The 12,418-nt window shown below is 29.8% G+C and overlaps 1 protein-coding gene across 1 annotated transcript in view; it reads right to left on the reverse strand.

The window, feature by feature from the left end:
• Positions 1-7,586, reverse strand: part of LOC119676601 (cation-independent mannose-6-phosphate receptor-like) — a 45,783-nt gene extending 38,197 nt beyond the window's left edge. The window contains exons 1-9 of the mRNA XM_038087846.1: positions 7,255-7,586; positions 7,064-7,184; positions 2,635-2,845; positions 2,384-2,538; positions 2,039-2,190; positions 1,851-1,982; positions 1,653-1,794; positions 1,468-1,583; positions 1,270-1,379 (exon numbers count right to left, since the gene is read on the reverse strand). Of these exons, the coding sequence (XP_037943774.1) occupies positions 1,270-1,379; positions 1,468-1,583; positions 1,653-1,794; positions 1,851-1,982; positions 2,039-2,190; positions 2,384-2,538; positions 2,635-2,845; positions 7,064-7,159 (1,114 nt within the window). The 5' untranslated portion in view covers positions 7,160-7,184; positions 7,255-7,586. The remainder of the gene's footprint in view (positions 1-1,269; positions 1,380-1,467; positions 1,584-1,652; positions 1,795-1,850; positions 1,983-2,038; positions 2,191-2,383; positions 2,539-2,634; positions 2,846-7,063; positions 7,185-7,254) is intronic.
• Between the last annotated feature and the right edge of the window lie 4,832 nt (positions 7,587-12,418).

A 12,418-nucleotide genomic window follows, 5' to 3' on the forward strand; every position in this document is an offset into this window, starting at 1 on the left:
TAGGCATTTATCTTGATAGAAGTTTAACAGGGGTAAAACACATTGGCAACAAAATAACGCACATTAAACTAACGCTGTAACAACTATATTGTCTGATGAATCCCAAACCTGCCCTCAGCCTCGAAAATAAAGTATTTCTATACAACACCATCATCAAACCAATCTGAATATAAGGTGTAGTGCTTTTGGGTACCACATGCAACTCGAATGTAAAAAAACTGCAGACAGATTGTAAAAGCTCCATGGTATGTGAAAACTCCATTATTCAAAGGGATTTCAACATACTCAAGATATCTGATATTATTCTAACTCGTATTGCGAAGTATTGTTTAAAGCTAAACATTAAATCCAGCTGTTTCCAGTAGGAAACAGCTGCTAAACCCGTAGCAAATATGTTTATAATATAAACTACCATTTTTTGTTTAATACCTTAGAGTATACTCTGTTCAATAAATATTCTCTCCTAGTTTTTAAGATTTGATATTAATTATTGTTAATTTCATTTAGAAATATTCAATAAATAAATAATTGAAAAAAAATATATTTTATTAGAATGAATGAAGCTAGTCGAATAAATCTTTCTTGTTAAATAGAAATCTATGTACGAAACTTGTAGAAAGATATTATCTCAGACTTTTACGGCTTTTTGGAAAATTTGTAAAAGTTACTCGAATACAGCTATTAAATGCTATCTACTCCTCTAATTAACGCTTCAACGCTCGCGGAAGAAGATAACCAAGCACGGGAGCGTTAAAATTACCGGATGACTACAGTATCAATAACACTTTTACAAATTATCTAATACTTCGGTGTAGTTTTACATATTCTGGTTCTGAATATCAACTCATCCATAAAGTAGAAATAGATTATTATTATTTTAGTAATGAAGTAATTACTCTAGTATAATAGGCCTATAGTGCATTATTTTTTGTTATTAAAACTAAATATTGGAGCACACCACAATTATTTTACGTTCTATTTAAATATTATTCTTAAAAAAAATTTACAATTTTTAAACTCATTTACCTCAACAACTATTTTAAAATATTTAAGCTTTTAAAAAAATACAATCCTTTTTATTCTGTATAATTAGTTACATGGATTTCAAGAGTGGAATTAATTTTTAACCTTTTCCTTTAAATTCAAGTATTAAAATATCAACGAAAAATTTGTTGACCCATTTATATAACGATTTTTTTTAAATAACCATATATAAATTGAACATACCAGAGTTTTAATATATCTTTCACTTATGCAAATATAACTTACCATCATTTTCCAAGCACGGCTGCCCTGCACCGGAACACACAGCGAATGTATAACTCTTATCCTGCAACTGTAAGGTGAACGGTTTATCCTTTAAACTGCTCATATCAAGACTGTTCATTACAATCCGAAAAACCAAGAATAAAAAGTAGAAAATGTTTAAAATATTTTTATTTAAAATTTTTATTTGGATATACTTACATTTCATTACCGTGCGTTATGGTCGTACAAGGCGCCAAATTATTACAGGCCAATGGCGTGACAAACGAAAATTCATTTACGCAACCATGCAGACCAATAAATTCCGGATGAGCATTCTGTGCAACAAAATGTAAGATAAAAAATTGTAGAATTTATGCTGGAGGCAGAAATTTTCACTGAAATACCTTAACATTTGGATCGCAATAAAAATATATAACCGAAGAATAAGTTTCATTACCATTGCAAATGGTATCTGACTTAAGACGCATGACTAATTTGCCATTCTCGAAGGTAGGATTTGGTTGGACAGTACCGTAATTAAAGTACCTGGAATATACAAAAAATGTTAATTAATAATATTATGCAATTATAGATAAAATTACTTTTTCTTATAATCAGTGGCTTTTAAGGAAACAAAGCACACACTGCTACCAGCCGGACACATATTGTTTCTGCCATAGAGCACTGGTTTACAGACATTTATCACAAACGCAGATCCAGCTCGATCGGTAGTACTGAAAATTAGAAGATATTATATCAGGAAATAATTTTAATTTACTGGTTTTCTTACATATAATTCATATCACTGAGTGGCATCAAGTTATATACATGACCAGTTGAAGTATCGGTATAGGTACACGTGTTAGCTTTAACGTCATCTGGTTCTGGTAAGCAAGCTTCAGGCGACTCCAAGGTGATGTAGAAGGAACAGGAATTATTAGCCTGTAAAATTAATAATTTAAAAACAATATAATTTAAATACAAAAACAAATATCTATTTGCGTTGTAAGTTCATGAAAATTCATTAACTTTTAAATACAATGGTAGAGGATGCATGAATGACGTTTTATATTTACTGCATTTAGTTTAAATGCATTCCGGGAAAAAGCTTCTATAAAAACCAACAATTACTTACATACTGTGTCACATGTGATTGTATCTCATCTAAAGTGTAATCGCAGCCAAGGGCAACATACAACTGAAAATCAGCTACACCAGTGGGACATTTGGCGCCATTTAGAAAGCTGAAAAACATTTTGCCATTGCTATAGTGTAGTTGATGTTGTGTGCCTGCATTTAAATAAAACAGAAAATATTTTAAAATTAATACTAAAATAAAGTAAATAAAATAGCATAAAGGAAATATATTCACTCAAAGGCACATACCGAGCACAAACTCCTTGTCGCCTCTTTTTAAACACGCTGCAATATTTTTCTGTCCATCGCAAGTACGCGTCATATTACCACAGAGATTATACTCGAAGACATCACCATTCATGCCAGTGGCTTGGTGTGCAAAATCTGAATGTAACTTGCTAAAGTCAAATTTATGTTCATAAACTGGCTCCTTTAGAAAACATTCCGTCGTTGCAAATACCTAAAGTATGAGATAAGAAGTTTTTATAACTGTTATTTATATTTTAAATTTGAAGAGATTGGGTGTGATCAAGAGTATATAAAATAGACTTTTATTTTAAACTCCAAATTGCAACATAGTTTAGTCTTAATCTTTAATTATCTTAATTTTATAGAGGGGATTGAAACGCGACATTAGGATGCATTGTGATCCCTACTTGAAATAATTCCTATTTCTTCAGTAAATAGCAGTATTTGTACTATTCTTCCAAGTTCCAGGTTCCAGTTCATCTGAATGTTGAGTAATATATTCCTAGCATGTACTTTTCGGTACCCATCTCCTCTTTGAACCTGCAAATTCCTGATTTTTTTAGGTGGTAGTTCAACCTATAATGTTCTGTTAGAATTTCTGTTATAACTCTCAAATTATTTTTTGTTAAATTTAGATGTTCCTTATATCAATTTAGGTTAAATTTCAATATATAATAAGTTCCTATGTGCCTTTATAATGCATACTGATCGGTCTATAACTGCTTTAACATAAATCCGAATAAATTAATATCATATATTTTTTAGAGAATACAAACAGTTTCTATATAGTCGCAATATATATATATATTTTGCTTTAGTAAATAGTAGTCAAATATGAAATCGATATTTCGGTTATAACATAATCATAAATATAAGACAGCGACAGATGTTATCAGGCAGCAAACTGCGAATTTAACAAATCTTACTGAACACAACAAAACTTGTCATCACCTCCCAGTCTATGACAGCTTTTTGAGCCATTAGACAATTCTGTATTTTGGATAGTATATTGTAGCTAAGATATCCTATTCGGTAAACGAGTAACAATCCTAGCTTTAAACTGTTGAAGAAAGGTAAATTTTTTATGCATATTGTACTATCAGCAATAACACACCGTTTATAGGACAGACCTAAAGAACCACCTTAAAGGTCGAAGTTAAAACATTTAGTGCACGAACAGCCCTGCCTTGAGAAGTTACGACTTTTTCCATTAAAGTTGTGTGAAGGGACAAGCTTATAAACTTGACATTCAAGAACGGCCGTTCCGGTGCTATTGAGTTTGACGACCAAGTGACGTTCGTCACACCCAAAAAGTGACTATACAAACAGTTACAACAACAACATAACATTTACAACAACGTAAACTTGACAACCGGGGGAAAAGGGTTTGGAAAATTTTAAACCTCCTGTTAGGCAATGATGGGCACTGGCACACGAATAAACGACATTTCTTTCATCATATGTAGATCAACAAGCTCGACAGAAGTAGTTAGAGTACATCCAAACTCATATTGCATACATTTCTGATACACAGTGATTTGTCAGCACCAATACCGTAGTACAGATTTGGTTCCACTTTAGTTAAAGAAGCTGATTGGTACAATTTTTTTCCAATTTGGACTGGGTAAGTCTTGACATATATCTTTATATACCCAGGTTTTTTAACTCTAGGTATCTATGTATACATAATTTCAAGTTTAGTTCTTTCAAGAGATATTAATATACGAAAATTGGTTTTTTATTTAAAAAGTAAAATATGTCTTTAAAATCCGTAAATAACATACATAAAATGTTTAAGCCAACTAATTTAATTTATTATAATAAATGAAATATGTAGTTTTGTTTTTCTTATCTTCAATATACATATATACAACTCAAAAAAAGTGTCACGATATCAGTGGCGGAGCTAGACCATCTCTGGACGTCGGCGACATTAGAATTGCGAGGCCCCCTTTATAACCCAGTTGTAAAAGTAAATAATCAATTTAAAATAAACACAAATTAAAATAAATGAATTTTCTTACTTTTAGCTTCACTCAATTTTTTTTAAAATTATATCATAATTTGCGTCAGCTGCTATTTTCGCTTCAGTTTATAGAATTTCGAATGGAGATAGTCTCTCTTGGATCATTATACTTTTCTAGTATGTCTTAATCAATTTTAAATTTGAAAAGCTTCTTTCCGTCGGAGCTATACTGACTAGAACTGTGAACATGAATCTGGTTACTATATAAACATTCGGAAATATTTCGAATATGGTTAATGCCATTATCAAATCAAATTGTTTAAAATATTTATTAAGTGCTTAGAATCCACAGTCGGTAACTTTTTGCGAGGCCCCTTGGGCGCGAGGCCGTCGGTGGTCGCCGGCATCGCTGACGCCTAGCGACGCCACTGCACAATATAAATCAATCAGATCTGACACGACTAAATCTGTGGAATTATCTCATTTTAGCATGTTTACACCTACATTTACTCTTTACATTTATCTCACGTATATAAGCAATTTCAGCTAAAAAGAGTTCAGGTGTTTTCTTTTAAAACTCAGAGAACAATGAAGGAAAACAAAAAACGAAAATCAATTTTTTTTTCTATTGCTTCATTTTTTTTTTAAATATTTTAAGTAGAATCGATTTAAAAAAAAAGTTATCAACTCATTCTCTGCTGCATTTTTGTTTGAAATTTGTCTTGACTCACAGCCTCATTTTATCTTTGTTTCTATTAAAATTTGCAGCAATAATTGGCACGTATTTGGTATTTTTCAAGGAAGCATTTATTAAGGCAATTGACTTAAAAAATAAGTACACGCTTATCTCGAACATTTTTGCATGAATTTTGAGTAGATTTTATATGGCAAATGTGACTAAATGCTACACGCTTATCGAGATAAACCCGAAAATGTGTTAAGTACGGTAGTCTAAACACACTTTCAATTAAATTCAATGTTGAATTCAAATACAACCCTACATTTTCATTTCAATGAATCTAGGCCGTGTGCGAGTATCGAGTAAATTGATAGTAAATTGAGGGAGATAGTAAATTATGTCGGTATAGCAGCGAATGTTGGTATTTACCAGAATTTCGTATAGGGTAAATTTAATAAAAATTAGGTAAATTAGATGTTACCATTGTGAAAATTTTATTATTATGTTGAAACTCTTTGAGCTAGTGCACTTGAGCACTATATAAGATGTTTATTAAATATATAAACAAAAAAACTTTTAACCAAAAATAATAAATAAGTGCATTAATAAATAAATATTTACAAAAGTCCGGTGCAAAAAATCCCTAGGAAATTTCAATTTACTCCACCTCAATTTACTCCATATCAATTTACTCGAACTCGCACACGGTCCTAATATTATAACTCAGTTGCGACTGTTATTATGAGTAATGCTACACACCGCGAACATCCTACTTTATAAGGGGCAACAGGTCTGTAAACAATATAGATAAGTGTTTTGAATCAGTTCAGACGATTGAACACCCATCTCATAAAATAGACCAATACTTTCCTCTAAAATAGACATTTTGTTGAGATAGTAGCTCAGCCTACAGAGCTGATGTGCTATAAAAACCCCGTTGGGGATTATGCAACATTTCACATAAAACAGGGTTCATATTATCTAACAAGTTTTAAAGCATATAATTACTAAAGTGAAAAGTTTCCATTGTCTCAATAACGTAGTCATATATCATATAGACCAAAGTAATGAAGCTCTAAATACTCAGTCATGTATGCAGACTATATATTTTCTAAATAAACAACTAAATAAACTAGAATTGATTGAAACTCAAAATACAAAGAAACTACATTATTACACTTTACAGATTAAATTGTTTTAAATCTTAAAATTAAACTCAAATTTATTGATTTTAAAATCTAATTAGATTTTTACACGCACCCACACATGCAAGCTACATGAATGGAAATTTGTTGTAATTTGAAAAAAAAAAACATCCATACAAAAAAAGTAATATGCAAGATAATTTTGTAATTAAAGTAAATGAATGAAAAGTTTTTATAATAAAAAAAAAAATTTTTATGAATATTAAAAAATATTTATATAATAAAAAATATTTTACACACATTTTTTTTCTCTAAATTAAGTGTTTGTTCATATAAATCTCGGCATTTATATTCTCTTTAGATATAATATTCTTTCAAGCATTAAAACTACTGCGAAGACACCTGTAACTCTTCATGAATATTTGAAAATAAAAAAGTGTTAAAAACAAGTGTTCTCTCAGCAAAATTGTACTCTTTCTCTCATACAATAACAACAAATATTGTTAAAAGTCAAAAACATATGACGAATTGAAAATAATAAACAAAAACAAAAAAAAAAACTCATAGACAAATTTACAACAAAGGATTTTTAACAAATTAATTTATTGTGAAAGAAATTTTTAAAATTTTTTTACTCACCAAAGGATTAGTTTCTTCACAATTTATTCCAATTGTTAGTATTAAACAAAAAAATTGCAGAAGAGCAATTTTCATATTGGATGCAAATGGCCACATTTTGCATGTAAACAAAACTTAAATTCTTTTTTAGTTTAAATTTACAAATACAAAATTTTAAATTTTTGTCAAGTTTACAATATTGCAAAAAATACCTTGCTTTAACAGCATACAAAGTCTAAGTTTAACAACAAAGAAACATATAATGTAATTGTTTGTTCTAACAATATTAACGCGCACCTGTACGTCTATTGTTTTCTTATCACTTTTGAACAAATTCTTTGGTTCGATTTTTCACAGATTAGTTATAATGTTATTAGCTTATCTAACGAAGAGCGTATTGCCCGATAGCACTGCACTTTAATAATTATACGACACAGTCATTAAATATAAAAAATATAATTACGTTTATTATGTGAACATTTCGAATTGAGTAATTTAGCTTCTAACCGAACATATAGAATTTCACTAGAAAACTGAAAGTGAACTTTAAAAGAATAATGTTTTGGTAACTGTTTGACATTTTACATCATTTGCCGGCTTAGAGTTACCAGCTCTAGGGTTTTTGTACTTATCGGAAATTAAGGAAAACAGTTTTCTGTATACTGTATAATTGCTTAAGCATAATTGAGGAAACGTTAAAAAATTATAAACTAATATTGAGAAGAAATTAAATTTATTTCTAATAATTGAATAAAATAATAAATTATTTAATTTAGTTAATTAATTTTAATTTTAATTTATCTAAATAAAATAAAAAGTTTTATTTTGATTTTTAATATATATGTTAATATTGGTAACAACGACTATGGATATTCTTAACTTAAAATTATTTTTAAAAATATTAAATACTTTTATTTGTGACCAAAAATTATTGTTATAATAATTTGTTATCAGGCTAATTGGTCAAATTTAAATAGAAATAAAAAAGACACTAATTTATTATTTATATTTAAAATTCATTTATACTTTATTAAAAATAATTCTTCCGATATTTCGACTATCTTCGATAGTCATCTTCAAGGAAAATTATTTTTGTTTTCAATGTAAATTATAGAATTGAGATTGAGAGAAAAAATAATATATCGATTCAAATTCCAGTATGAGAGCCGGTGTATTTATGCCTCGACACTAAGGCAAATCAGTGTTGTTTAGTAATAAATTTCAGAATTTGCGTTTTTTAAGAGCAAATTACTTCAATTTCAGTACGTTTGGAAAAAAAATGGCAGTAAGCAACGCAGCCTATATTATAAATCGCTAACAATCAAAATATTCAAATTTACGTGCACTCTATTCCAGTAATCAATGGTGAAGAAGAAATTAAAAAGCAGAACTTTTCACATTTAAACAACAAATATATCCAAGACAAAATGAGTACAAGTGAGGGAAAGAAGAGAGTTTGTTATTGCTAGTTAAAAAGTAGTGAAAAAGAGTAGACTCTGTGCAAGGACTTATTGTTGTTATACTATAGGGGTATTCACTCTCTCTTGTAAACTCATTGCAAGGAGCACGAAATGCAAGAATGCTATACAAAAACTGCAAGACTGCGAGAACACCTCTGTTGCAGAATTGCATCATCAAAATGAATCAGCTGTTTTTGCAGCCGTGTCAAATTGAGCAAAGAAAAATAAAAGTATAACAATGCCGCGAACAAGTGAAATACAAAAATGTATAGATTTTTTTATTGAAAATAGTGCTTTTAATATTCTGATTGAAGGTATTAACATGTTGTTAATGTAGTTTTCACTACTATATAGTTTCTATTTGTTAGATGATGCAAATTACTGGGAAGTGATGGAGCAATTAAATGAAGACCTTTTGTTTGTAAACCATCACAGAAATCACCAACCCGTACCAAAATCTATTCAATGGAGATCTACCATTCTTCAAGAATTTGATGAAGGCCGTTTTTGTCAGATGCTTAGAGTAAATTGGAACGTATTTTCCTTAATAGTCTCACTAATAAACTATTAAGGATTGCTATTGTTTTATATCGTTTGGGTTCATCAAGCGAAAATGCGGCTATTCGTAAAGTCGCTACATTATTTGTTGTTGGAGATATATGTAATAATAATATAATATAAAAATAATTGTTATAATAAAAATATAACTAATTCTTAATTTATTATCGTTATTTGTTATATTTTTTATCGAGGGGCGTAGTGGGGCTTTGCACAGCAGAACGCACGACTTTCGGTGCAGAGCTGGATGATGTGTTGTCTGCAGACGATTCAATAAAAAAAACTTCGTTGCCTAGCGCAGAACTAGTTGGTGGCTATGGCAATGTTTCCGTACAAAATTAGACATGCGTCCAAACACTTCATTCAATAGTTCAAAATGTGAACAAATTTTCGTAAGTTTTGCTGAAATTGATAAATAGATAAATTAATTCACAAATGTATATTTATATAATATTATATTTGTGAAAACTTAATTAATGGTCACATCGATTTAAATTATTGAACGAAACGCATGTATATAGCATAGCCATAGATTAACATATCTCGAAATTTTACTAACAGTCATTCAAATTTAAAAATGAGAAGCAACAAATGACAAAACAGCTGATTTCCGCCATTTCTGGTTTGTTGCAAGCAAATATACATAAGGGGTATTCACTCTCTCTTGTAAACTCATTGCAGGGAGCACGAAATGCAAGAATGCTATGCAAAAACTGCAAGACTGCGAGAACACCTCTGTTGCAGAATTGTATCATCAAAATGAATCAGCTGTTTTTGCAGTCGATTCACATTGAGCAAAGAAAAATAATAGTATAACAATGCCGCGAACAAGTGAAATACAAAAATGTATAGATTTTTTAATTGAAAATAGTGCTTTTAATATTCTGATTGAAGGTATTAACATGTTGTTAATGTAGTTTTCACTACTATATAGTTTCTATTTGTTAGATGATGCAAATTACTGGGAAGTGATGGAGCAATTAAATGAAGACCTTTTGTTTACTTTAGTAAACCATCACAGAAATCACCAACCCGTACCAAAATCTATTCAATGGAGATCTACCATTCTTCAAGAATTTGATGAAGGCCGTTTTTGTCAGATGCTTAGAGTAAATTGGAACGTATTTTCCTTAATAGTCTCACTAATAAACTATTAAGGATTGCTATTGTTTTATATCGTTTGGGTTCATCAGGCGAAAATGCGGCTATTCGTAAAGTCGCTACATTATTTGTTGTTGGAGATATATGTAATAATAATATAATATAAAAATAATTAGTATAATAAAAATATAACTAATTCTTAATTTATTATTGTTATTTGTTATATTTTTTATCGAGGGGGGTAGTGGGGTTTTGCACAGCAGAACGCACGACTTTCGGTGCAGAGCTGGATGATGTGTTGTCTGCAGACGATTCAATAAAAAAAACATCGTTGCCTAGCGCAGAACTAGTTGGTGCCTATGGCAATGTTCCCGTACAAAATTAGACATGCGTCCAAACACTTCATTCAATAGTTCAAAATGTGAACAAATTTTCGTAAGTTTCGCTGAAATTGATAAATAGATAAATTAATTCACAAATGTATATGTATATGAACGAAACGCATGTATATAGCATAGCCATAGATTAACATATCTCGAAATTTTACTAACAGTCAATTCAAATTTAAAAATGAGAAGCAACAAATGACAAAACAGCTGATTTCCGCCATTTCTGGTTTGTTGCAAGCAAATATACATAGGTTTCAGCATTGGAAGATTGCACGCAATTGCACGAAATTTTGTGCGTGTATTTTGTTGTTGTTATTTGCATTCTCGTACAATCTGTGCATTTCGTGCACCTTGCAATGAGTTTGCAAGAGAGAGTGAATACCCCTACTATGCTCAAAAAGTGCAATATATTGGAATATTGATAGATACAAAATAACTTTATAAGCAGCATGTTAAAATTAAAAAAAAAAAGTAAATAGGCTTTCAAGAAGAAGAAGTAACAAAAATGATCCCAACCGGGTCTCCTTTTTATTGTACTCATTCGACCAAACTCATGCATTAAGGTGCACTCAGTGGCAACAACTTAAACGCAGGAGGATTAAAAATCTTTAAACTGCGCTAGAGGTGTAATAAGACACTATTACCTATTGGATAGCTAATTTTGTTTACTTTTGAAAAAAATAATGATGAGTGATGAATAAAATTTGTTTGTCTATATTAATAGGGCAGGATTTAATTATCATGATGATACGCTAATTCTCTATATGATTTTAAACATGCTACTTATACTACGTTTCCACTACGCACTTAGTAAGTCATATAGTAACATAGAGCTTTTTGCGTTTACATTATCATGAGTTACTTAAGGAATGGGAAAGAGCTTTTATGTGTCAAAAAGTTCTAGTTTTAGAGCTTTTCTGTGTTTACATTTTAATTGTAAACAGATGATATTAAATCCTGTAGTGTTAGAAGGAAATAAATTAGCATTGAAGAAAAGACAAAAAATTTAAATAATTTAATATATAATGTTTGTAATGTTTGTAATATTTTTCATAATATAAAATCAGCAGTTGCTGCATATACAAAGAAAACAAAAAATTACAAATTATTCAAAATCAAAACATCTTCAATGATAACTAGAAACCAAAGAAAGTGCTGGACTTCTGGTAAATGCGGGCAGTAAATATTATTAAATAACGAATACAATTCTACTGAGTTGCTATTTTAGATAAAAATGAAATCAGTATGTCGGTTCTGAGAAGACAACAGAGGGCTTCAAAGTAAGTTTAAACACTAAACAACCACAATCCAAATAGAAAAGAAATAAGGCGGTGTTTGAAACAAATTTTCAGTAAGTTTTATTTTAACCAATAGTTACTAATAACACTTATAACTTATAATTAAAAATAAAAACAACATAAAATGTGTACTTATATATTTTTCATATAATTAGATTTTATATAATTATAAAATTTATATTACATTTATAATTTTAATACTTTATAATATATTAAAAATAAAAATAAAAAAATATAGTCGATTATCATTGATTTTTCTTTTCTTTGTAGGTGTGTTTTTTTTGAGTTCAAAAATGTTGACTATAATGTTAACGACGCTGACAGTAACGGTGAGGATTAATCTGCCAGAATTTCCAATGTTGCATTCGTCATATTTGGTAATAATTTTGGTCGAATTTTGTTTACTATATTCTATAGTAAAAAAAAAAGCCCGGAAACTCTTTATATGGCAAATGCAATTTACTCAGTAAATTACGCTTACTAAGTATGTAGTGGAACGTACTGTTAGACAGTTAAAGTTCATCTCACCAATTTCATCACTATGACTGATGAAAAATTCACTTAAGCATA

This window comes from Teleopsis dalmanni, chromosome 2 (assembly GCF_002237135.1).
Source record: "Teleopsis dalmanni isolate 2A chromosome 2, ASM223713v2, whole genome shotgun sequence".
Classification (NCBI taxonomy): Eukaryota; Metazoa; Arthropoda; class Insecta; order Diptera; family Diopsidae; genus Teleopsis; species Teleopsis dalmanni.